The sequence below is a fragment of the Marmota marmota genome, unplaced genomic scaffold (assembly GCF_001458135.2).
Source record: "Marmota marmota marmota unplaced genomic scaffold, marMar, whole genome shotgun sequence".
In the NCBI taxonomy this organism is placed as follows: domain Eukaryota; kingdom Metazoa; phylum Chordata; class Mammalia; order Rodentia; family Sciuridae; genus Marmota; species Marmota marmota.
In genome coordinates, this window is record NW_026000174.1 from 46,877,871 (window position 1) to 46,904,707 (window position 26,837).

At 36.6% G+C, this 26,837-nt stretch overlaps 1 protein-coding gene across 3 annotated transcripts in view; it reads left to right on the top strand.

Annotated features, from left to right (window-relative positions):
- The window catches only part of Iftap (intraflagellar transport associated protein), a 57,904-nt gene that overhangs the window by 12,021 nt on the left and 19,046 nt on the right, over nucleotides 1–26,837 (top strand). For all 3 annotated transcript variants that reach the window (XM_015477790.2, XM_048788621.1, XM_048788620.1), the window contains exon 2: nucleotides 4,496–4,651. In XM_015477790.2, the coding sequence (XP_015333276.1) occupies nucleotides 4,519–4,651 (133 nt within the window). In that variant the 5' untranslated portion in view covers nucleotides 4,496–4,518. The remainder of the gene's footprint in view (nucleotides 1–4,495; nucleotides 4,652–26,837) is intronic.

Genomic DNA, 26,837 nt, shown 5'->3' on the forward strand with positions numbered 1-26,837 from the left:
TTAACTTGAAGAAGTCATGGAAAGGTTCATCAGAAGCATTCATTACAGTTGGGGTCTATTTTAGAATATGTAAACTATCAATCTTCTCAGGGAAGGAGCTAGATCTGTTAAGACAACCTTTGTGATCTCTCTGTTCATGGGAAGTGTGTACTGAACCTGCATTATGTGTAGTTTTAATATGGATGTGTTCTTTCTATTTTTCTTGAGTTATGTTTTTTTTTTTTTTTGTCAAGAAAAAGTGTACAGTTGTGGAGACATGCCTATTTCTAAGACCTCTGCATAGGAGGTAACCCATCTCTCTTCTAAAGCTTTGGAGTGGACAGTAATCCAAAACCCTTCCCTCCCTCCCTCCAAATACTTCCTTTAATAATGAAAAGAGTTTTACTGAGAGGAATTTACATAGAAATCTAGATGCTTATGCTATTAACTTTTTGGGCAATAATGAAGCATTTCATGCCTTTTATATGTTAGAAAAGCCTTGTTGGAAGAAGTTTATCACTTGAAGTGCCATGTATTCTTTGATGCTAGAGTTGTGTGTTTTTATCTCATCTTGATAAAAAACAATAAAGGAGTTTTAGGTTCTCTTCTATTTAATAAGCTATGTTTTGTTTTATATTCTGCCTTCTTCTTTCTGCCTTTTATCTCTTCTGTTGTTTTCTTGGGTGTATTTATAGGTCTCAAAAATAATGATACATATATTTTCTCAGCCTTAAGGTGTTCTATGTATTATTGGGATTCAGAATGTAGCTGGAGGCCTGAGGATGGCTATCCAGGGGTAGCTTGTCACTTGGTAATATCCTGCTGACTTTGTGTGTCCCTTAAATTTCATAATCATGAGAATCTCATTATGGTTCAAAAGACTCATTAGTTGACAGAAGACCCACCTGAAGTTTCTTTCTCAGATTCATTATTTTCTCAGGTTGGACTAGATAAGTATCAGGTTTCTCTCAGCTCAGAGATTCTGTCATTGAATCTATTTCTCCTTAATATTATGTAAAGGACATTAAAAAGTCAGAGAATGCATAACTATTATAGTTCAGTAAAGGAAAAAGAAAACAGTTTCTACCCGGTCTTTTCTATCATGTATATAAATCTGTGCAGTTACAGTGCAATTTGGTCTTTTGGAGACTTGAGCATTTGTACTAATATAAAAGGCCACCTACCTGTGAAGTACAGGGTGATGACTTTATTTCCTTAGGTGAGGCAAATTATTTTGATAATATTTCATCTTCCTTTCAACATAGCAGTAAGTCCTAATTGCACAGAGCTATAAAGGTTTGAGAAAGTGGGCTTTGATAGACCCTGCACAACTCTTTAAAAATGTGTTATTATGTATTATTGCGTTTCAGTGGTAAACCTTAATTTTTTTACCCCCCGCCCCCCACTACTTTTTGCAGGCATGCTACCCTCTTTGCAGGCAATGCACTTTGAGAGACTAGTTCATGGTGACTTGTTTTTTAAAGCTTACCACTGATATCCCTGGAAGTTGTATTTCTTTTTTTTTCCCCAGGGGGTAGGGAGGGGTACTGAGGATTGAACTCAGGGGCACTTGACCACTGAGCCACATCCCTAGCCCTATTTTGTATTTTTATTAGAGACAGGGTCTCACTGAGTTGCTTAGCACCTTGCTTTTGCTACGGCTGGCTTTGAACTCAGCCTCCTGAGCTGTTGGGATATCAGGCGTGAGCCATCCGCCTGGCTAGAAGTTGTATTTCTTTTGGGTAAGTTCATTAAGCAACAACTGAAGATAAAAATTTAACGTGTGCTAAGTCAATGGTAATTCTTTTATACACCATATTTCATAATAGTACACTATCAGAGAACATAAAACTTTAACTAGCTTAGATAATTGTTGGTTTTATTATTTGATAATAGAAAATAGTACTTCTGGGAAATTATGTAATTTTTACCCCCCTCTTACCCAGTGCTGGATAAAAAGAGAACCTGGTTCCTACTGGAGGCTATGCCTGCGAACGTATTGCTTCTGATTAACTGGTTGATGTTTATATATATTTCCTTATCCTTATAATATGTACTAGGTCTTCCATGTGGTATGCAAAGCCCTAAAACATAGACCAAACAATAAACCTTGTTGTCTAGACAAGTCTCCCCTATCTTTCCCCTCAGAATAATACTTCATGATAAAAACACAAAAGTATGTGAATGGTAACTAAAAAACCAGCTTCCTTTTAGAAAACCACTATGATTTGCATAAACCACTTGAGTGTCTGGCCAATGATTATCTGCTTTGTCAGTCCCTAGGGCCCTTTAACATTAGTTATTTATATTTTTATAGATAAGGAAAGTTCTAAATTTGAAGATGAATACTTTTTAAATTCTTCCAGTAATAATTTATATTCCAAAGTCTTAGAAAGTCAATAAAGTCAACAAAATCTGTATTGTTATAACCTTATGACCATATAGATAAAATTAAAGACCTTGAAGGATTTTGAGTTTGTGTTGTGCATAACCTATTAATTGTTTGCCTTTGGTATTACTGAGATGTGTTAAGGGTAAATACTCAGAACATACCAATGCACAAATTGGAAAGCAAGTCTAAAAGTATTTCTGTCATTACTGCTAAAATATCCTCAAGAGCCGGATGTGGTAGCATATGCCTATAATCCCAGCAGCTCGGGAGGCCGAGGCAGGAGGATTGGGAATTCAAAGCCAGCCTCAGCAAAAGCAAGGCGCAACTCGGTGAGACCCTGTCTCTAAATAAAATAGAAATAGGGCTGGGGATGTGGCTAAGTGGTTGAGTGCCCCTGAGTTCAATCCCTGTACCAAAAAAAAAAAAAAAAAAAAAGAGTAGTAGAAACCACAGCCTGGCTACTTCTTTTGATGTTTGTTCATTGAAGCATACTACCAGAGATGGCTCAAGGAAGAGATTAATATAATGCATTGCTGAAGTTTTGCTGGGCTCGACTTCTGGAAAAGTACATTGATGCTGAAATTCTTATAATTAGGTACACGTTTTACTGATAGTGAAATAATAGCCACCATTGAGATTATTTATCAGTATTTATTATCTAGCAACTGCAAACAAAACTGAGTAAACTTCATTGCTGAAGCCTGGCATTGTTACAGATGAATTTGCATAAGCCATAACTGATAAGATGAAAAGTCTAATTTTCCAGGTACCAATAGTTTGAAAGTTTCTTTCAATTTAAATTAGTATCTACATACACTTTTTATTTTTGTCCAGTCTTTTACATGTTTTATCTGAGACTGTAATGCATAGGGAACTATTTGGATTTATCTTATGTAACATCAGTACATTCCATGTCAGAGTGGTCACAGTCATGAGAAAGCTTTGTGGAAGCAAAGGACAGAATACTAAGACTGGTCCTGTCCTCCATCAGTAGTATCATCATCATCATCATCATCATGATGGTCATTATCCCTAACATATCTTGAGATACATAGTAATTTAATCATCATAGTAATCCTGTGAGGAACATGTAGCATCACAGTTCCTTATTACTTTTCCAGAAATTTTTTGGAGTTAAGAAAGGCAATCAGTGCACAAACCATCTATTATACAAATGTGCAGTGGGTTCTGGGAAAGCACCTCATATGCAGCCCAGTAGGATTTCTTTAGGGAAACGTGAATAGTTGTACTGAGTAGAATAAACAAAAGCCATAAGTACGCTCATGTTAATTCAGATTGGTTCTCCCCACCACATGAGTTCAATGGGAGGTTAAGGCATTTGGAGAGAAACTGAACTTTCAGCTGGGATTTGACAAAGAAATGTATTCCAGTGAATAGAATGAGAAGATCCATAAAGGACAGTGTGGCCCAGTTTTAATGTATGAAAAGATGTCAGTTACAAGAAGGAAGGATTGAAATTATTCAGGACAAGCTCACTAACTCAGGGCCCAGTTGGGCTAGGGTATAGAGGTGATAAAAGCTGTCCAAAGACTGCTCTGGAATGTCAGCGCTTCCAGTTCCTGGATGTGTGAAAGCACAGTCAAGTCACCTGTTTGTCAGCCACAGTAAAAGTGAGTCACAGGATAGAGTTAAGTATAGTGAAGTGCATAAGGACTTGATTTCTGGGATCAGACTCCTAGCACTGACACTTCTTTCTACCGGCTGTCTCTGTGACCTAAGCGAGGGTTATGATGATTTTCATTAAAGTGCTCAGAACAGAACCTGGTACACAGTAAGTGCTAAATAAGTCACTAATAAAATATGCTCATATTGTTGTCATGGGATGAGTGGTTAGTTGATGTACCCTTTAAAGTTACTGTCACTTTAAAAGACTTTGAATTTCTAATTGTGTAGTTATGTGACAATATTCTTGAAAATTAAGAAGATGGAAAGGAGGAAACTGAAGCTAAGCACAAATGTGCAGATGTATGAATAAAACTGATTTATTGACTAGAATTTTTTCTGTCCTTTTGGGGCCTTGGAATCTTGCATTGCCCGCCCAGGGTATTTTCTGAGCAGCTGGGACTGCATGACTCTCTGTTCATGTTTTACTTTGTGTCTTAGGTTAAGTAGCCTCGTGGACTGGGATGCCTACCCAGAAATTGGGATTGGAGATAATGGATGAAGATCAATTAATGGAAGAAGTCTTGGATAAGTTTGTTAATTGTCATGAGCAAACATATGAAGAGTTTCGGAGCACTTTTACTCATCTTTCAAAAGGTAAGATGGAGAAGTAAACATTCTACAGCAGTAGAGATAAAGAATTTTATTATATGTCTTTGTGTTTGCTGCCTTTTAAGAAGGACCATTTCATGAATACTCTCTCTTTTCCTTTATCAGGTAATTTTTATTAGGGCATCTGTGACAGATGTGTGTAAATACCAGTGTCTTTCTGTATCCGAGAACTGTGTCATGGAGTCAGAGCCATTGAGTTTGATAACCCAAATTGCCCTAGGAAATTATTTAATATAATCTCTTCATTTTATTTTTAAAGACATGCAAATGCAAAGAGTGGAGGTTGTTAAAAGCATTTTAAAAACCTAAGATATACTACAATGCATTTGGATCCTGGTGTCACCATTTGATGGCCATGTGACATTGGGGGAATAATAATAATATACCTGTCCCAAGGGTTGATAAGGGCTTGTTGAGAGCCTTGTATAACTCAGCATAGTGGTTAATGCATGGTGGGCACTTTATGAATTCCAGGTATTGTTAATGTTGTGATGTTGGTGATGATGCTGTGGCTTCTATAGACAGGAAACAACCTTTTAGACCTGCTGTAATAACCCGAAGCCTAAAGGTCAAATCCCTGCTGTGGGTTTCATTACATGCTTTGTTGCTTCACACAGTGTCATTTTTTAATTGCGCCAGTGCTTAAAAGTTGGACAGTTTTATAGGAAAACCTTGATTTGTATCTTTTTCTTTTTTTTCAGATCAAGTGAGGATATCTGTTATCTATTATTTCCCTTATGAGCTGAAGGTCAGGAGCCTTAGCCTTTTGAGCTCTCTAGTATATACACTCTTGGGTGCTCAGTCTAAAAATGTATGCACATGTTGTTTGCTTTTTCATTTAAGTGGCTTTCATGGGCACTGGAGTTGTAATCTTCATTTTAGGTTCTGCCTCAGGTTGTCATTGGTTGGCTGTGAATCTTTGTTCTTTTTGGACCATTGATCTGCATTTGAAGTGAGGTCATTGGTTCTCCACCTAGACTGTCCTGAGGAGCTTTAAGACCATATTAATACTAGAGCCCACTCTAAAGCTCAGCCGAGGCTAAGGACTCAGTATTTTGTAAAAGTTCCTCTAGTAATTCTGATGTGCACGTAAAGTTGAGAACAGGGGTTTCATAATCTCTGAAGTCATGACAGTTGTAAGGAAACCTGATCTCATAATTATAAGTCATGATTCCTATGCTCTAAGCAGATGTAAAAGAAAGATAGTTATCATGAAGAGGAAATGTGATGTTAGTCTGTTTTATCATGCAGGATACAGGTTAATCTAAAAATCTGAAATGATTTAAAATTCAAAACTTTTTGAGCACTGCTATGATGTCACAAGTAGAAAACTACATACCTACTTGTCCTCATCTGATAAGTCACGGTCAAAACACCAGTGCCCTAAAAATATGGTATAAAATTACCTCCTAAAGTGTCTATGAAACATGACTGGATTTTGTGTGTAGATATGAGTTTCATCCTCAAGATAATGTCATTACTGTCTATTTCAAATATTCCAAAATCTGAAAAACCTGAAATTCAAAGCACTTCTGCTTCTAAGCATTTGGAAAAGTGATACTCAAGCTCTAAAATAACATCGATAACTGTTTTGTTTAAACTAAAACAAAAACAAAAACAAAAAACAAAAAACATGGAATGTGGGTATTATTTACTCTTATGGGTCATAGAGATTTTAGGCATGTTAAAGATAGTTTTGGGGATGTCAGTGAATGATGTGTTTTGATATGATACGCAGATCAAATCTGGAGAATGACCAAATCTCTTTTTAGTTTATGAATTTAGGTTTAGGAAGCTGCTTCCTTTTTCTGAGCCTTGATTTCCTTCTTACCTTCTGGACCCAAATATGGCAGTATGAATGGCTGGCTCGGGTGGGGTGGTGGAAACAAGGGAAAAAACTGGTAGGATGAATGAATTTTGGATTGCCAGTGGCATTGTGAAAATCCAGATTATCTTGGAAATTATTTGTGTGACCCACTTCATTTTTGTAAGGTGGAATAGTAAAGTCTTATTACAAGGACTTTGATATTGTAAGGGGTTACACTGTGTTTATCTTTGAGGTCAGAGTCTAGTCTGTTTTCAGTTTTTTGTGTGGTTACTGCATGCAGAGAAAGCAACTGTTGCAGATGTGGTAACTTAGTTTTTTTTTTTTTAATTTTATTTTGGTAGTTGGAGATGGACAGCATGCCTTTATTTTATTTGTTTATTTTTACATGGTGCTTAGGATAGATCCCAGTGTCTCACATGGATAAAATAAATTATAAGACATATTAGAATATCAGCAGGCAGATTTTTTTTTTTCCTATTGTTTGTAAAGATATTACAAGGCAAGCACTCTGTCACTAAGCTATAGCCCCAGCCTGGTAACTTTGTTTTGAGTTTGGTTTGGGGCCCCAAATTGAGCTGAAATAGATGATGATGCGAGTCACATAAACTGCATCTCCAAGCACAGTTGTTTTTCCTTTCAAAATATCCTTAGGCACCAGTTCACATTATAAACTAATGACCTGAAAAAAATTCCTCTTAAAGCACAAAGAAATGTGAGTGAAAAAATATTTTAAATCAGTGTCTGTGTTTCCTCTGAAACATTTAAACACCTTCTGCAAAACCAAACAGGACTTGGGGACAGGCCTAACTAAGAGTTGAATAAGAACCCGGAGAACTCATCTAGGTTTACATGATCAGTTTACTTGAGAAACACATTAAGGCTCATTCTTCAAAGCCCCTCCCCTTCCTTCCAGGCCCTTCATTTGTCTGAATATTTGTTTGTTTTGCTTATATGTAATGAATCTTCTCTCTGTTATCACCGTGCATACTTATGTACATTTTCTTAGTAACTTCTGTTTCTCAAGTCCATTACCATTTCTACTGATTGACTGTTCTATTTATTTTTATAATAGTTGTATGCCAGAATGCTTATGAGATTCATTTTCTTTCCAAGAGTGTTAAAAGGGTCAGTAATCCTATTAAAAACATTTCCCTAGAAAAAATTAAATTACAGCCTTATTGAAAGAAATTCACATTACTGCTTCAGATTCTTGGAAAACAGTTGGAAACTGTTAATATTGCAACATAATTCTCACTACAGTACATTTATGTTGATAGTGTTTTGGAATTTTTTCTTTTATAAAACAGCTAAAGGTTTTTTAAGTCCTGGTACATATTTGAGAATAAATATACTGTTACAGCAAAATATTTAAAGAGATATTAATTATTAAACAGTTATAATTGAATTCTTAGTAGTGTCTTCAGTTCAAGAGGATAAAATAAATTATAAGACATATTAGAATATCAGCAAGCAGATTTTGTTTTTTTTCCTATTGTTTGTAAAGATATTATATTATTGACATTGTGGATAAATGTAAGCATCAGGTTTCAGTTTCAATCTTCTGTGTCTCAGTTTCTTTGTGAACATAATTTATAGGTCTTTTCAGAGTATCTGTGGAAAAAGACTTCTTTCTCTTTTTCACATTTCTATCATTTTGTTTTTAGGTTCTAAAAACACAGGTGTGAATATTTCTTTTTGATTTTTTTGTTAATGCATTTACTAATTTATTCATTCATTAATATTTTGGGTGGGATACCACTGAAACAACTTCAGGTCCTAGATCCTAAGACATTAAGTATAGCACAGGAAGGTTTGATGGGTAAGAGCAGAAGCTGACCGATGTTAAAATGCCTCTGCTGGGTCATGGTTCTGTTGCTTTGATACTGAGATATGTGTCTCTCTATATCTGTATGTGCTTTTATATAATTCCACTTTTAAAACAGTAAGTATTCTGGATGAAGATGTAGCTTTGGTTTAGTAGGTTGAGAATTACTTCTAAACTGCTGAAGGAAAGAGGCAATTTCTTTTAATGTCCTATCTCAGGGTTATCACATGAACTGATTTTGGAAGCAGTTACTCCCAGCTTTTAGAGTGCTAGCTACCATTCATGTTGCTGTCTCACAGAAACTGTGCAGTTAAGAAGCTGGTGACTTAGAAGTTGACATTAAATCTTTTTAACTCCATTTTGTTACATACAGCAACTTTGGGTGTATGCTGTAGAGCTATGGTTTGAATGTGGCTTGTCCCCTACAGGTTTATGTGCTGAAGGCTTTGTGCCCTGTGTAGCAGTACAGAGGTAGGGCCTAGTGAGGGAATTAGATCATTGGGAATGCTGTTCTCTGAAGGCATAATACTGGTCGGTCTTATGAAGTGAGTTCTGGTGAGAATGTTTTGTCATAAAAGGCCTCACTGTCCCCTCCATGGTCTTCAGTGCCCTCTTTTACCTTGTGATCTCCCCCTCTTGCACATGCTCCCACTGTGATGCCATCTTCCATGAGATCCTTATCAGATCACTAGCATCATCCTCAGCAGATGATGGCATCATGCTCTTGCATTTTCAAAACTATATGCTCAATAAAGCTCTTTTTCTAACTTACCAAGCCTCAGTTATCTTGTTATAACAAAAGAAAACACACTAATTCAGAGGGTTACAACAGTCTTCAATTCTCAATCTCTTTCTCTTTCCCTTTCTCACACATATGTACCCTATTATCATTGTCCTGATCTTGTGCTTTAGGCTACATGGTTAATTTTCATCAAAGTTGCCTATTTTACCAACTAAATCAGCCTAAAATAGTTTGGAAATTGAAATCAATCTACTGTGATTTTATGATAATTCTTAAATGAGTCTTTTGTCTTTTCATTCATTTCTTTCTTAAAATATCTGGGATTCAGTTTCCCAAGTGATTGTATGAGTTTCTGTATTAGCATATAGTGCAGTATTATATTCATTGATGCATTTATCAACTTTAACCTATTTTACTATGTGTAGATCAAAGATTTTCTGTTTCAGATTTGATGTGTAATTTCATTTCTGTTTTTTTTTTGTGCTGTTCTCATTTCACTTTTAGAACCTTATGCTTTTAGCATTTTACTGTTCTTTTAACATAGCTTTGAAAAAAACTGCTGTCAACCTCCCTTTTTTCCTTCATACTTACTATTATTTGAATTAAATTCCCCATTAGATAGGACATTCTGTTTCTGGATGTTTAGGACAAAGGCCCATGCCTGTGTCTCTGTGCTGGTGGTGTTTTGGCCTTCCATGGGCTCAAAATCTAGGATTTTCAAAACCACTAAGTGGGTTTCACTTTTTCTTAGATTTTAGTCATGTTGTGTAATCATTGAGAATTTAGTCTTTATGTACTTTATTTGCATTTAATTAAGTAAGGAGCTATGCCAATGCTCTACCATCATTACACATTTCAGAAATGTTCGGTTTACTATAGACTGTGGTCATGTGGGCCTGCATTGTCCAGAATAGTAGCTACTGTCCACATGTGACTTTTGAGTACTTAAAATATAGCTCATGCTACCCAGAATCTGGATTTTAAGTTTGATTTATTTTTAATTAATTTACATGTAAATTACTGGAAAATATTTAAAGGTATTTGGGACTCTGAGTTTTTGGGACAATTTTAAGATGTAAATTTTATGAAATCTGTATATTCTGATGAAAAATTGGCATCTGAACTCTGATATGGTGTATGGAATAAACACTGAATTTTTGAAGACACTATAAAAACAGAATGCAAAATATATCTGATATTTCATATTGACTATGTTTGAAATTTTTAAAACTTTGTTCCTGATGAAATATATTATTAAAATTAATTTTACTTTTTATTTTTACTGTTTATTAAGAAGAGGCTACTTGAAAATTTAAAATCACGTATGTTGCTTACATTATATTTTCATTGGGTACCACATACATAGAGTAGGAATTCTTAAACTTGACTGGCTACCAGAGGCTTTTATGATAGCATACTTTCATAAAAACACAGGTTCTCAGGTCTATTCCATGTTTATGAAATGAATATTCATGGTTAGGAGTCTAAGAATTTTGATATTCATAAGACTCTAGGTAATTCTGATGTACCACAAGTTTTGAGGGATCACTGTTTGAATTACAAATTCTCATAATCCCTTAAAATCAGGACTGTTTATATATCTTTAAGATATTAGATAATTATTAATGTTTGTGTTTAAATTATAAACTGGAAGTGATAGTCCCATGCTCCTGGTTTTATTGATATATTCAGCATTTTCTCCAATAACTTATTATAATAATGCAAAGAAATAGCCATGATTATTTGTTTTTACAGCCCAGGGAACTGAAAACTGTAGATTATAAACTTGTCTTGTGTCAGATCAAGGATTCAAACTTCAGACAGCTGACTCACTACCATTTTGTCTCTCCCACAGACATCAGGCAGTGTGAGATTATCAAAAACTAGTCTAATGTTATTATTAAGAGCACTAACATGTATTAAGTATGGGTGTTATGCTTAGTACTTTACATGGATCATTTCACTTAATTTTCTTACAATGGCCAAGTAAGGTTTAAGGTTAAGTACCTTACTACTACAGACCGACTGAATATCCCTCTAATTTATATGTTGAAGCCCTAACCCTAACATGGAATATATAAAGAGACAGGGCTTTTAAAGAGATAATTAAGATTAAATGGGGTCAGAGGGTTGGGCTCTAATCTAATCTGATTGCTGTCATTTTAAGAAGACAGACACCCGCAACCCCCAAAACGTGCACAGAGAAGAGGCCAAAAGCCTTGTGAAGACACAATGGGAAGGTATGGGGAGAGAGACCTCAGGAGAAATCAAACCTGCCTGCGCCTTGATCTTGGGCTTTCATCCTTCAGAATTGGGAGAAAATACATTTCTGTTGTTTAAACCATCGAATCCACGGTGTTTTGTGATGCCAGCCCAGGCAGACTTGTCCAGGTTTACGTGACCAGTTGGACTGCCTGTCTGGTCAGTGTGGCTTCAAAGTGTACTCCGAACCACATTGTTTTCTGCTTTCCTTACAGAGGAGGCAGTCTTCTCAAGCTGAGGGAGGCACTGACCCACAGATAAGAGGAGCTGTGGGAATGAGTGTGCTATCCCGAACATTTATTGTACCTTCTCTAGAGTGTAAGCTCCATGGAGGTGACTTCCTGTGAGTTTTCTTCATCACTTTAGTGCATACAATGATGCCTGGTATTGTGAAATAAGTACGTGCTTAATATTTGTTGAATAAATGAAACAAAAAGAAAATAAGAGTGGCAGACAGGTAGGGGACCTCAGATCCAGCTCTGAAGAATATGTAATGACAGGCACAGGAAAGCAAGCCTACGAAGACTGCAGTGCCCTGGTTTGGATTTGACATGCTAGGTAGCTGGGAGCTAGAGTAGGACTTACACATGAGAAGCAATAACACAAACTGCAAGTGATTTTGAAAGGTAGAGGCAAAGCAGAAGGAGGGAAACATCCAGAGTCAGACTAAGAAGGAGGCTGAGCAGAAGTACCTAGGTGGAAGTCTGGATTCAGGTAGTGGAGGAGGAAATGAAGAGCCACAGGGCCTATGAGATGTTCAAGTGAAGGAATGACAGACAGCACTTACAGGTGACTGACAGAGGACCAGGGAGAATAGACCTGAGAACCTGTGTTTTTATGAAAGTCTGCTATCATAAAAGCCTCTGGTAGCCAGTCAAAGATGAGTCACAAGTATTTTGCCTGGGGGATGCTGAGGTTCACAGAGGCTAAGCCACTTGTTTAAAGTTACACTGTTCTTATTTCAGGAGCCTCTTATTTATTTATATATATTTTTCTTGATTGAATGTATGTTCTGTCAGGAGCTTAGAATCTTGGGTTGGGATTTGGTTTACACTTCTGGACTGATAAATTTTGACTTGTCAGTTCAGCCATAGGAATATCACTACTCATACTTGACAACTTCTAAAAAATATAATTAAAAATGAAACTGGTGACAGCACATAAAACAACACTTTTTTTTTATGTCTAAAGTTGACATATTTTGGTCCCCAAAGCTGTTTTGAATTTGAGCATTAGAAATGCATCTTTAAACTTCCATAGGGGTACAAAGAGAGGCTTTTCCCAATCTGAAGAATGAATTTTAAATTGGCTGTAGAAAATACCATAGAGAAAAATAGAGAAAGCAGCTGGCCCTCTTACCAATTTCAGAGCAGGAAAGGAATTTCAGTAGAGCATAAAAACAGCTTTCCCTTATAAAAGAGAACACAACAAGAAAAATAATCCTAGCTGTGTAGCCTTTTGCAGTTATTTTCTGTCGAGTATTAGATAGAGACTAGAGGGGTTAACATTGTTTTGATACCCTTGCAACTGGCAGATTGCCTGCGGAGGAAGTTGGAAACAACTGACCAGCTCTCTCTTTCCAGGTGGCACTTAGGCCACATTTTCTGCACTGTTGTTATCAGTCATTTAATTCCCTACTGAATATTGAGTGATGTTTTTAGTTCACAGCCCATTTGCAGTGTCTTTCTGTTTCCTTTTTTTCGTTAGCCACATCAGAAAAAAAAAAAAAGGCAACTCGAGGAAACACTTTTGCAAATGTGAACTGAACAGTAAAGAGCCCATTGAAAAATAACAGAGCAAATAGCAATAAACTGACCAAAGACATAGGCCATTGGCATGATATTAACTTTAAGGGAAATCTGAGAAGACATCATATGTGGATTTGCTAGTAAAAGTAGCGAGGCAATTTTAAAAAAATTAATTAATCTGACATCCCTATGGAAAGAGGAGGGAAACGGTGCAATTTTAAAGTTTTTTTAAAATATTAATTTGTGATTTGGTATCCTTGAAAAGAATAAAGGGGCAAGAAAAATCGGGTAGTTTTATGGCAATCATACATTCAGTAGTTATCTGTATGTGACCTCTTTATCATAGCACCAAACATCACATAGAACACTCAAGAAGAAAAACACATATTGAACAGAGTGAACTAATTAATAGCCACGTCCTGTGAAGACTCTTAAAGCATTAGCAATGTTAACCTTTTTTTTTTTTTTCTCTTTGGGGGAAACATCTGCAAACTGTAATTAAGCAATTTCCATTTGTTTTTCTATTTCTTTTGTCATCACTAAATCACTACACTTAGGGAACAAATTGACAAATTATGAAACACAGAAAACTGCTGGTTCAGTTGCAGAAAGAAATTTCCCTCCTCAAATTATGACAGATTTTGAGCTGATCGAGCCATTTTGTCTCAGATGCATTAGCATAAATCTTCAGCTGAGGTTGTTATAATTCATATTCATTCTAAACACGAATATTTGGTTTATAGATAATCATTTGTTTTTCATGTCTGCTATAGTTTAGATGTAACTGGATAAAGAAAGAAACGTACTTAAATATATACAGCATTTTGAATTATAATCATTAAATTTATTTTTGGCAGTGTTCTTAATGCATAGTATTTTGTTACAAAAATATCTTTTCTAGTATGCTTTTACAGTTACATAAGATTTGCATATTTAAAATATTTTTGGTTTGTTTACAAATAAAGTAATCATTTTCTTTGGCTCTTTGTCTTTTTAATTTATAAATGTTAAATGTGGTGTATTTCATGTGTACATGTGAATTAGAAAGTTGAACATTTATAGGGAATTTGATTTTAAACTTTTACAAAATGCAGAGAAATATTATTAGTTAAATACACTCTTCAGATAGTCACTATGAACCTTTAGCCTATTTAAACAATATCTAGTAGGTGTGCATTTACTGAGTGTACATTTCTCTTTAACTGGTGACATTAGTTTTAGTTGTTGTTCAATGTGTTGTTACTCGAAGGAAAGGGGTAAATTGCTTGGCTTGAAACTGAGCGGTCATAAGTCTGCATCCTTTGATTCAGTTGAATGGGCATGTATTCAAATTAAAATAGTTTTAGCAAAATGTTTTTTCATCCACGGGACAATAATATTTTTTTGAAATGGTCTACTAAACCTAAAGGGATACAAACAGGAAACATTATTTTAGCCAAACTCATGTCTTCCTTATATGAAAATCAAGCCACAGTCTGTCTAGTATGTGATTTTTATGTCCTTTTGGTTTTTTTAAATCTGGATTTGTTCTAGGGGAGATAGATTTATGTGATGCCAGTCAGAGCTTTTCTTCTTGCAATCAATTTTCCCTACTTAGCATAGGGTAGAATCGATATACCATTTTTATGTATTTTCTGGACTTGGTCTGCTTTTACATTAGGTTTTATAGTATGTGAGCCACTAATTAGAAAAAAGAGATTGTAACCAGTCATCTAATTCTGGGTATTGGATTTAGTCTCTAATTATAGTGTCAATCCCACTCTTGCTAAATTTTGAGATAGAAGTATTGATGCCCATGTTTTAAGCATTGAGTTATAAACTGATAATACAGAAATGAATGAAATGGAGTCCTTACTCTCAAAGAATTCATCAGCCGATATGTTATTCTTATTAATTACTACCTGCTTATAAATACAGTTTGATTCCCAAGTGGTTTAGATGTAGTTGTATGTTTATATATTATGTAGTTAGAGCTGATTAGTAAGGAAATATTAACTACTCTTTGCATAGTACTGATAAAAGTAACATCTGGAATATTGCCTTTGGTTCCAGGGTCACAGTTTTATGTTGAATACGAACTCTATGAGTTAGTCAAAGAGCAGTAAGAATGATTGGAACAGTGGATTTTCAGACTGTTTTCTTCTATTTTTACTTCCAGCTTTTATTTTATTTTATTTTTTTAAATGAGGGATGTCCTGGAATTTCCAGTAAAAATGAAAAAGTATGCAATACTTGTACAATTTAAGTCTGCTGTTGAACTTCCCTAATGCCACATGTCAAAATTTGAGTTCTAGATTATTACAGATTTATGTGGGAGATGTCATTCTACCTCTGGACGTTTCATAACTTCAAAGAAAGATTTATTTGTAAAAAAGAGGGAGAAATTAATCTCTCTAACTTTCTCTACCTTCGTAAGTCAGGCAGTTTGCCTTAAGTAGATGCATCTTTAATGCCATAGGCAGAAAGGCTGATCTCAGGGTGAAGGAACTGTTTTAGGTTGAAGATATTTAGTTTTATGAAGAGTGCACTATACTGCCCTTAATCTTCTCATTTTATTGTAGGCAGGGTCAGTGTAATGGAAAAGGACTGCTTTATCTTTGGATCAGAAGTCCCACGTACTAGTCCAGGCATATAATTCCTTGAGACCCCAGGCTTGCCACATGCTTTCTGCATTTGTAAACCAGGAATAGTTCTGCCTGTTCACTGTCTCATGTGGTTGTGGTGAGAATCAGATGAAATATACATAAAAGTACTTGGAAGTTTTAAAGACTTATTCAAGTATAAAGTTTCATGGTTAGGGGGACTGTTTATGATATAAAAGAGAAACATCAAGGTTAAATGTTCAAGAAATCTTGAATGAGCAATGTAAAAAGCGAAAAATATTCACCATTGTGTTAGTTGTTCACACTCTATTCCTTGAAGTAGTTAAAACCAACTATATGTAGTGCATATTGTATAGTGTATATGTATATGTTATGGCACAAGACTGTAAAACTCAGGAAATAATCCCACACTGGCCTCTGGTGGATGGACTCAATATTGTGTCTACATGTACGCACCCATCAGGCAAAATTATTTACATGTGTTGATCAAGATAAAGAATCAGATTTTTTTTTTTTTAATATACCAGGGATTGAACCCAGGGGCACTTAAACCTGAGCCACATCCCCAGCCCTTTTAAAATATTTTATTTAGAGATAGGGTCTCACTAAGTTGCTTAGGGTCTCACTAAATTGCTGAGGATGGCTTTTTGAACTCATGATCCTCCTGCCTCAGCCTCCTGAGCTGCTGGGATTACAGGCATATGCCACCACGCCTGCAAGATCCTTCTTTTAAATTATCAGTTCTTAAATTCTACTTCATGAAATCTTGTTTTGGAAATTTTATCTTATGAATATATAAAAACCACATGGAGATTCTAATTAAAATACAGATTCCTAGGAATCTGTCCCCAGATTCAGACTGAGTAGTTCTAATGTGAAGCCTAGAAATTTTGGCTTTTAGACAAACAATTTTGAAAAATATGCCCTAAATGAGATCAAGGAGGGATGAAAGGATATACACAAATTCTTAAGAATTTTGTGTTCACTTTGGTATGTATATGTCGCATTTTTTTCTAAGAGTAAAGTCTATAGGTTTTAAGAAATTGTGACCCCCCCCAAAGGGTAAGAACAATTATTTTACCTTAAAATATGACTTTTAGTTCAAAGTCACCATTTTACATTATTTAAAAGACATTTTGACAGGAAAAAGTGTGATAGATTATAAGAATAATTTTTGGGCTGGGGATGTGGCTCAAGCGGTAGCGCGCTCGCCTGGCATGCGTGCGGCCCGGGTTCGATCCTCAGCACCACATACAAACAAAGATGTTGTGTCCGCCGAAAACTAAAAAAAATATATAAATATAAAAACAAATTCTCTCTCTCTGTCTGTCTCTCACTCTCACACTCTCTCTTAAAAAAAGAATAATTTTACTGTTATCTTTGTGATCTCTGATATAGCAACTAGAATGTAATAGCTTGCAGAATTTAGGGTGAACTTTGGTTTAGCAGACATTCTATCCCATGTCTGAAGAATTATAGTGCCTCTGTCTGTGGGTCAAAGCTACCCTACCACAGGAAATGTTCTTACCACTTCTGGTTTTTATTTTTTAATTTTTTACCAGAACTGTGTTCTTTGTGAACATTTTGCCACCAGCAAAGAGGAAAGAGACCAGGAGATGATACAGGCTCTACAGGCATCTTGTTGCCTGCACTTTTAGGAAATGCCCCTCCAATAATTTTGATACTTCAGGTTACTTTTATTCAGTGTATTTCATACCTGCAGGTATTTTGCATGTTTTATAGAGTTAATCAAAGAAGTAGAGTTTTAGGAGTAGGGGATCTATGATTAAAAGAGGGACATCAAATTAAAATATTAAGGAGTCTATCTACAATATAAAATATAAAAAAATTCTTTTTTCATTATTTCCAAGAGGGGCTTTTAATGAATGAAGGTGATGTATATAGTCATTCTCCCTAGGTTGAGGATTGGAAGAAGCTGGGTCACAGAAAAAGTTTGTTACTTCCATAGATAAAAGCTTGTTTTTATTTATTTTTTGTTTATGGTAAAAAAAATCAGAAAATCCTGAGTGTTAACACATGTGCATATGAGTGCGTGCACATGTGCGTGCATGTGCATGCACACACATCCTAAACTCAGCAAAACCCCCCAACTCCACCCTGCTCTTTCCATAGCAGTAGAATTCTTAGCTATTCCATTGCCACCTAGGATAAAAGATTGCACTTCCCACTCTCTTGCAGCTGGATATAGCCATATGACCAAGTTTTGCTAATGAAATGGGAGGATAACTTCATATCCTTAAGCTATGTCTCTTGGGGTCTTTCTGTCTTTTTCACCGTGGCTGGATATTGACAATCATTAGGACAACTCCCGTAGACCTAGGAATGTAAGGCTTGTGCTCAGGATCCAGAGCACCCTGCAGCCTGGATCCCTGGATCATCTCATGGAGGAGAGCCTACCCACCTGTACTGAGCTGTGTATGAGAGAGAAATAAAATTCCTATTAGAGCTGCTCTTATTTGGTGCAGTATAGTAGCTTAAACCATACTGTACCTGTCGTTTACAGGGGAAACTATGAATGTGCCTTTGTCTTCCCCTTCATCCTCTTGCTATTCTGGATTACCTGGAGAAGGGATGGCACAGTAGAAAGGTGGGAGTCTGGATGACTTTGTGGAGCAGAACAACCACATTAGCTCTGGATTATGTACGTCTGTACTAGTACATGAGAGAGAAATAAACTTCCATCTTGTTTAAGTTGTGACTTTAGGTCTCTTTTATGTAGGCAAAACCATATCCAATTAATTAATTAAACCATTATCCTGTGTCTTAGAGATAAACTATGGGTGTGTAATCCTTTCTGAATCTTTCTGTGTTTATTAATTTGTGTAAATGTTTATAATTATTAAGAACGTGAAAGTTATAGATAGCTAGATTTGAATCTGAGCTTGGCTGCTGTCTAACTGGGTAGGCTTGGAAAAGTTACTTCATCACTGTGAGCTTCAGTTTTATCATCTGTAAAATAGATACAATAATTTCTACCTGATACACTTGTTTTTAGGATCAAATAATTACATATGTATAAAATGCATACACGTTTTATTTATAATGCCCAAATTATAATTAAGGGCTCAATAGTATTTTTTCACTTGTTTATTCATTAAACTTAATATAATTATTTTAGAAAAGTGGGGTTACACTATACATATTCTTTTTGAAATTTGCTTTTTCACATAATATTATGTTACATATGTATCTTCTCATGGAAATAAATATTATTTAATACTGGTTTTGATGATCACATAGTATTCCATTATATGGATATGCCACAATTTGTTTAACCATGCTGTTTTTGTTGGGAATTTGTATTATTTCCAGTTTTTGGATCTTATAAATAATGCTACTTTGCACATCCTCATCCATTATATAAATGTTTATTGAATACCTACTTTATGCCAAGTGCTACTCACATGAGTGAATGCTAGTGATAGATCATTGCCTTCAGAGAATTTGCATTCTATTGGAAAGGGAAACTAACAATAAACAACAAACATAATAAGTAAGAAAAGTATCTAGTTAGAACACAGTAATTTTTCTTAGGAAAAAGAAAATAGGAGCAGGGCATAGTGGATGACAAGTGCTGGTTGGAGGGTACAGATTGCAGTTCTATATTGGGTGATATGGTTAGGTGTCCTTGGAAAAGATTATGTGTTTTGGTCAGCTTTTGTATCACTGTGACCAAAACACCTAACAAGAATAACATTTAGAGGAAGGACAGTTTATTCGGTGCTCAGGGTTTTAGAGGTCTCAGTTCATGGATGGCTGACTCCATTGCCTGGGCCCAAGGTGAGGCAGAACGTCATGGGGAAGGGTCCAGCAGAGATAAGTTGCTTAGCTCATGATGGGATCAGGAAGTAGAGACAGAGGGTGAAGGAACCATAGGGAAGACGCACTCTTCCAGGCTCACCCCTAGTGACCCACCTTCCCCAGCCACCCCCAACCTGCTTACAGTTACCACCCAGTCCATCCATTTAAACTAGGATGAACTGATTAGGTTAAAGCTCTCCTTGTCTAATTATATGATTTCTAAATATTCCAGCATCAACACAGGAGCTTTTGGGAGACCCCTCATATCCAAACCATAAGAAAGATGAGGGAGTTAAGCCTACAGGTATTTGAAACCCAGGGCATAGCCACTGTGCAGTAGTAGCAGCCTCTGGCCTGTTTGAGGAACAGTGAGAAGGTATGGTGGTGGGAGAGGTGTGTACAAAAGTGAGAGGACTAGAAGCAGAGGTCAGAGGATGTGGAGGTTGGACACACCAGCATGGGTGGCCTTTTCTTTTCTTTAAATGAAGCTACAATTTTGCATCCTTGTTATTTATGGCCTTTGGATATATATATTTTAAAGAGAGAGAGAGAGAGAGAGAGAGAGAGAGAGAGAGAGAGAGAGAGAGAGAGAGAATTTTTAAAAATATTTATTTTTTAGTTTTTTCAGCGGACACAACATCTTTGTTTGTATGTGGTGCTGAGGATCGAACCCAGGCCGCACACATGCCAGGCGAGCGCGCTACCGCTTGAGCCACATCCCCAGCCCCTTGGATATATTTTTATACATGGAAATTCTGGTTCAAAGATATGCAAAAATTTATGGCCTTGGTTAAGTAAAAAATTTCAAGGGAATAGATTAGACATTTTTGGCTTTGTAGAGAAATCATTGCCCACATACTTAATCATTTCTTTTGGATAAATTCTTAGACATGGGAATGCTGGCTGAGAGTTATGTAAAATGTTATGCCTTTGAGTGGGTAAAAGCTTTAAGGGAATAAATTATGTTTCTTGTAGGCAAAGGCCATGTTATAGAACTTTCTTATAACTCTACTTCTTGTCCTCTAGCCTAGCAGAGTAACATTCACCGCAGAGCTTGCTGATTGAAGGGTGGAGTATCAATCTAGTTCCAATCTTAATTGTTTCATATCCTTTGGAGCAAAGTCTGAGTGTTTTACCTGAGAGAAACTATAAGTGAGTTCCTAATGGTGAGCTCCCTACCCTCCTTATATCTGAGCAGGAAGAGATGGGCAATAAACAGTTTAAAAGGTCATTTCAGATGATTTTATATAAAATTGGAGAAAGCAGGGCCATGTGACAGAGTAGCCTGATTCTGCAGCTATGGTGACACATTAAGGAGATGGAGTGATCAGAGAGCTATAGCCTCAGGGCACACATGCTTTTCTCCCTCTGGGTGTGGAGAGAAGCTGAAATGAGTTGTTTATGGGTTCGATTTCATCTTGTGGCACTGCATGGAATTGGATTCATGATGATGATCCTTGAATCAACCTCAGTGTCACCAAGGATGCAAAATGTGGAAACAATCCCAATGTCCATCAGATGGTGAATGGAAAAATAAAATGTGGTTCTATTCATATGATGGAATATTATTTGGCAATAAAAGGAAGTAAATACCAACACATTGCACCATGTGGGTGAATCTCAGTAATGTTATGCTGAGTGAAAGAAGTCAAGTGCAAAAGAACACGCTCTATATGATTCTACTTTCGTGGAATTTCTAGCAGAGAAGAATCTGTAGCAACAAAAAATAGCTTAGTGATTGCCTGTGGTTGGGAATAGTGATAGGGAGAATCTGCAAATGGGTACCAGACATCTTTTGGGGGTAATGGAAAGAATCTAAAAGTTAAATTGTGGTGATTGCCATAGGACTCTATATATTTATTAAAAATCATTGAATAATATGCTAAAAATGAGTAAATTTTTTAGACACATAAATTAAAACTATGGAGTGGTAGAAGTATTTGGTCATATAATCTTGGATCCTTACCCTGGGTTATTCCAGATAGGCATGTGTCTTTGTGACTCTGGCTTTGGCTGAAGAACCTGGAAGGTCTGGCTTGTGCGTGAATATTTCCCATATTTTGCATAAACTTGCAGGTTTTAAGTAGAAAAAGATTATATTTGTTTTCAAATGAACTCCTTGAATATGACACATTCTACCTTATGTAGACATTGTCACTGACAGCTGTCACACTGTTAGCTCCCACTCTGGGCAGCTCATTCTGTAGCCTTGACTAAATCAATTGGGAATGTAAGTTCATCTTGTGAGATGAGTCTGTGTGGCCTTTGTGCATGCATGAACTGTAGTCCTTTGATGGATTATGAGCATGCTGTGTTGTCTACTGCCACCATCATGGAGATAGCTAAAAAATAGTTACGCAGGCATGCCAATTTAAATGTAAAAGAATGGTACAGAGTGCAGTGGAAAGATAAGGTGAATTTTCTGTGATATCTAGAAAAGGGAACATAAGCAGCTGGAGATAGTGTCTTTGTTTCTATTTTACAAACACAAAAAGAACTAACTTTCTGTGAGCTCTTTTTTCCTTTCTTAAATTTCTACTGTTCGTACCACCACCACAGTAGCTATGGCTTCCTTTGCTTCTCACCTAGATTACAACAATAGCTCTGTACTTTCTACTTCTAGCAGTGAACCACTCTGCTCTCTGTTTCACCTTCTTAGAACATTGTTTCATTGATCTGTCCATTTGTCACCGAATATGTGCTCCAGTCTTCTCGAATACTCAGTGATTCTACTGCAGGCCCTGTGCTTTTTACCTTGGCAGGTTTGCTCATGGACTTTCCCCTTGTGGAATAACCTCCTCACAGTGCTCACCTATTGAAATTGTAGCTCTCTCTCAAAGCCCAGCTTAGATGCTCTTTTTCCTATGTAAAGTCTTTTGTTATTCTCCCCAGCCAATTATGATTTTGCCATTTTCTGAATGTCTGCCTTGGGTACTTTCTATTTTGGTAGCTTGCATACCAGAACTTCGTAATTTATAGTCTCTGTAAGAGCAAGGATGGGCCTTACCCATCTGTGTAACCTTGCACATAGTTGGTGCCCAGAATAGAACTTTTTGATTTAATTACCTGCATAATCTAGCTATCACATAGAGTTTTCTTCCTGAAAATAAACTTCCAGCAACTTTATGCTTTTTTTCCCACATTTTTTGCTCTGTAAGTGCCTAACTGTGGACATTTCAAAAATTTCATCTTACTGCCATTGTGTCCCTCATCTACGGCTTTTGACATACATTTTTTTAAAATTTTTTACCCAGGCCAGGCTTGTGCATTTGTGCCTTGGCAGGTTGATGGCTGTGACTGTGAATAATGAGTCAATTATGATCCAGCCTGGGGGAAAGCACAATTACTCCTGACTGGCCAGGCTGAGGTAATCCTCTCCTCCCTGTGCCCTTTCAAATAGAGAACATAAAACAGTTGGAATTCAGAGCACTGCAAAGGGAATTTAGACAAAACATTCATGTGCTGAATTTAGCTTCTTTGGACTTATCCTGATTTATGATTGATTGGTTTTTAAATTGCTTATTTAATCCTAACGACTATTGCTCCAGGGGAGGCTAGATACCAAGAAGCATGTGATCAAGAAGCAGTGGAGTAAAGTAGTTTGGCTGGACAAATCAAGAGCAAATATTATTGTCCAGAGAAACATTGCTCTAGGCTAGCAGAATAATGTGAAAATCACCCCTTGACTTTCAAAGTACTCAACCTTGTTAGAAGCATGATTGCTTATCCCCTATTCTCTTAGCAGACGGTTTTTTGCAATTGCCCTGAGTTGCATAGAATATTCTCCCCCATGAATTTTTCTTTCCTTCCAGCAGTGTATGCAGCATCTTGTGACTGGGGACATGTTCTTGTTTCTGTTGCTGTTGATAGTAGTACAGAGTAACAGACACTTGGAGGTTGCTCTCAGGATCTGCTCATGAATTGTGATGTTGGTTGTGCAGGTCTGAGAAAACTTTTCTCAAAGTGTGGAAACGCTTCTCAGCACACGGGCACTGATCTGTCTGGCTTTTGCATGGAGGAATTTGAATATTTTTAAAAAGTTTATTTCAAAATCAAGTTCTCCAAAAATAATCACCTTTATCTGGAAGATATATAATCAATATGTGGTTAGTATCTAATTTACCAGGGCATCAAAAGTTTCCATTTTTTTCAAGGAGTGTGACCTTTTCCTTTTGTCCCAAATTAGAGGCTGAAGGTGTTGTGGTGGCCTTGTAAGGCCAGTCTGTTGGAAGCTTGTCTGTTATCAAAAGGAAATTGAAATTCCATTGCTTCAGAATAATGAAACCTCTGAACACCTTTAGAAAAAGCTTTGTCTCATGTATTGAAGTTTTGGCTCAGAAATGCCCAAAGAAATACTCTTTCAGGTCTCAACCTACTTGTTCTCTGAAACATTGCTGTTAGATTTCTAAGCTGTATTATGCCTAGCATGTATTTCAAAGGAAGAAACATTAGGGGTAAGATGAAAGGGTAGTAAGGAACTCTGATGAAAAACAGAAACAGAAGAAGAGGGGATGAACAGTTGGGTGGCACGTGTAGATTGCCACCAGGGTCACTCTGGGAGACAGCAGCTGGCTCTGTAATCAGACCGTCCACCACTTCAGGTTCTAGGCTATGCCAGCATCTGCCATTTTGACATTATCATATTGCAAAGGACTTTTTCCTATCTCGTTCTGCCAATAGAGTTACTATGTATTTCGTTTGAAAAACTGATGAAAACCTTTATAAGGAGCTGTTTGGGTGTTTGGAGGGAGATGGTATGTATTCTTGTGAAACTGATTTCAACATTTAGGAAGGAGCCTTAACCTATAGGTTTAATCACAGAACAAGTTCTTTACTGCTTCTTTTGGTGTTTTAAAAATTAAAACTATGTTTACAAAAGGGGGGAACTTTCAGAGTGGACAAGAATTTTGTTAGATCTGAGACTCCAACAATAGTGCAATGTCAACATCAGAAGCTGGGACTTGATTATATTTTGTTCTTTATTTCAAAAGATTTTCATTTTGTTACCTGTCAGATAACTTGAGAATTTTTCTGGAAATGGCAGAGGATTACATTGAGTGACCATGAGAACAAATGGAAGTTGTCCTTATAGAACATCTTTTATTTTCACACATTGCTGTGCTTTTCAAGGAGTGTGACACTTTTACAACAGTGTTGTGCCAGGCGCATAGTATTTTCTTAGTACATAGTTGATTTAGCTTGTGCTTGATTTTAAAGATGAACAGGGAGAACTGAAGCTGTTCTACAGCTTATTACAGCAATGTACTGAGAAGCAGTGGCAGCCACAGGAAGTCTTCTCTTCCCTTGTAACTTTGGTGGAGTTTGAAGAACTCTTTCATTCCTCAGTTAACTCCTGTTTCCAAGGCTTATATGCTTATCTTGCCGCTCCCTGTTCCCACTACTCATAGTTGCCTTGGGGCTGATTCAGTACATCTTTGTGACTGTCAAAGAGGAAGACATCTGGGAGTCCTGGGACCACTTGGTCCTCCTTATTCTATGGTCACCTCAGCAGTAGTCTTAGCAACCCTCCCAACACCTTGCTGAGTCTCCCAGCCCCACCATCCCTGGCACCCAAGGCTGGGACTTTATGCCAGAGTTGCTGGGGATTTGTTGGAGCAAAAGGCAGAAATCACCTCTTATAGTGGCTAGTTAGGAGTTCTGGTGCTAGTGCAGGAGGCAATTGGAGAGAGCTGGTCTGAGCATGTGTTATTCATGGATATGACCTTTTCAAGAGAAAGTGATGCATTCAATATTTGTGTTTTTCCCCTGTAGCTTATTAATGACATTAGGTTAAGTTATGTCTGTTCCCCAACAGTATTTCAGTGGACATCCCTAGAAGTCTTAATTCTACCAACAACAGGGAGGGTATTCAGAAACAAACAAGGGATTTTAGCACTGGACTTGCACTGGGCTGTGATCATCACAACGGCCTGGTCATCTCACTGATTTTGATGTCCTGCAACTGATAGCTCAAGAGAAATGAGTGTGGGCACTTTGCCACTTAGGCTATTTCACAAGCCTTCATTAGAAACCCACCTGAGGAATGCACGACAAAACCATCCCTGCATCTGTGGAACATTTTCACGGTAGAGTCTCATAGGGCTTAGAGGAGGATTCCTGAAACCAACAATAGACAGTAGCTTGATTGCCGCCATCTGACTGCTTTTGGATTTTTTTTTTTTTAATCACTCTTCTCAGGTTCTGAGACAGAGATTCCTATATTTGCTCTTGTCACAGCAAGCAAGTTCCAGTTTGGGACTGTATCCTGCAGCCTTGGGTCTTCTTTGGCTAATTGTATGCTTTTCTTCTTCTTTTTTCTTTCTTGGACTCCCCCACTTCACATTTTCCATCTTTTTTCTTCTTCTAGTCTGAACCGTTTCATTCATTTGCTGTATTATTCTAGGTAGCAAAGCACAGTGGTTAGGAGGAAAAAAAAGGGTCTGGAAAAAGAAGGCCTGGTTCTGATCCTTGAACAAATTACTTAATCTCTCTGTTGGCCTTGGTTTCCTTATCTGTAAATTAAAGTGGGGATAGTAACAGTGTTGCAAGTTATAAATGCAATGATTCATGAGATGCTCATAAAAAAACATTTTACTCAATGACTTAACACTCATTAATTTTAATATTCTCCTAATATTACTACTAATATTAAAATAATTTTCTGGCTTAAGCTATTACTTCAGTATAATTCATGGTTATCTATTTACCTATAGCTATGATCTCTCTTCCACATTGTAGCCTACAAATGCAGCTACATTTGGGTCATTACTACCACAGTTTCCACTGGTAACTCAAATGCAGCATGACCAGAGCTAGATTTACTGTCTCTCACCCAACTTAATCCATTACCCTCCATTTCTGTTTAATGGCACCATAATATTAAAATTTTCTCAGTCTCTTAATTTTAAATTAATCTCAGGCTCTTTCCTTATCCTAAGGAGATTATCATGAACGTGCATGGATTTAATTCAAAGGTATTATTGTTTGTAATTTTAAATAGTCCAGAAAAGACATTGGTTAAATAAAATACTTTGTATTTATATAACAGAATGCTCTATAACTTGAAATTACATAAAAGAATATGTAATAATATGAAAAGAAACATTGGCAAATTGTGTTATAATATGTGCAGCATGATTCCATTTTGATTTTTAGGAGTACATGATTCATAATAAAAGAGCAGAAAGATAATCATTGAAAATATTTTGTTGTGGTTATTCTGGATCATGGGATTATAAGTTCGTTTCATAGTTTACTTTTTTTCTTTTTAGAAAATTTCTAAAACTATCCATACATTGTTTCTATGTAAAGGAAAAAATCTCTAAAATTTAGCAAAAATGT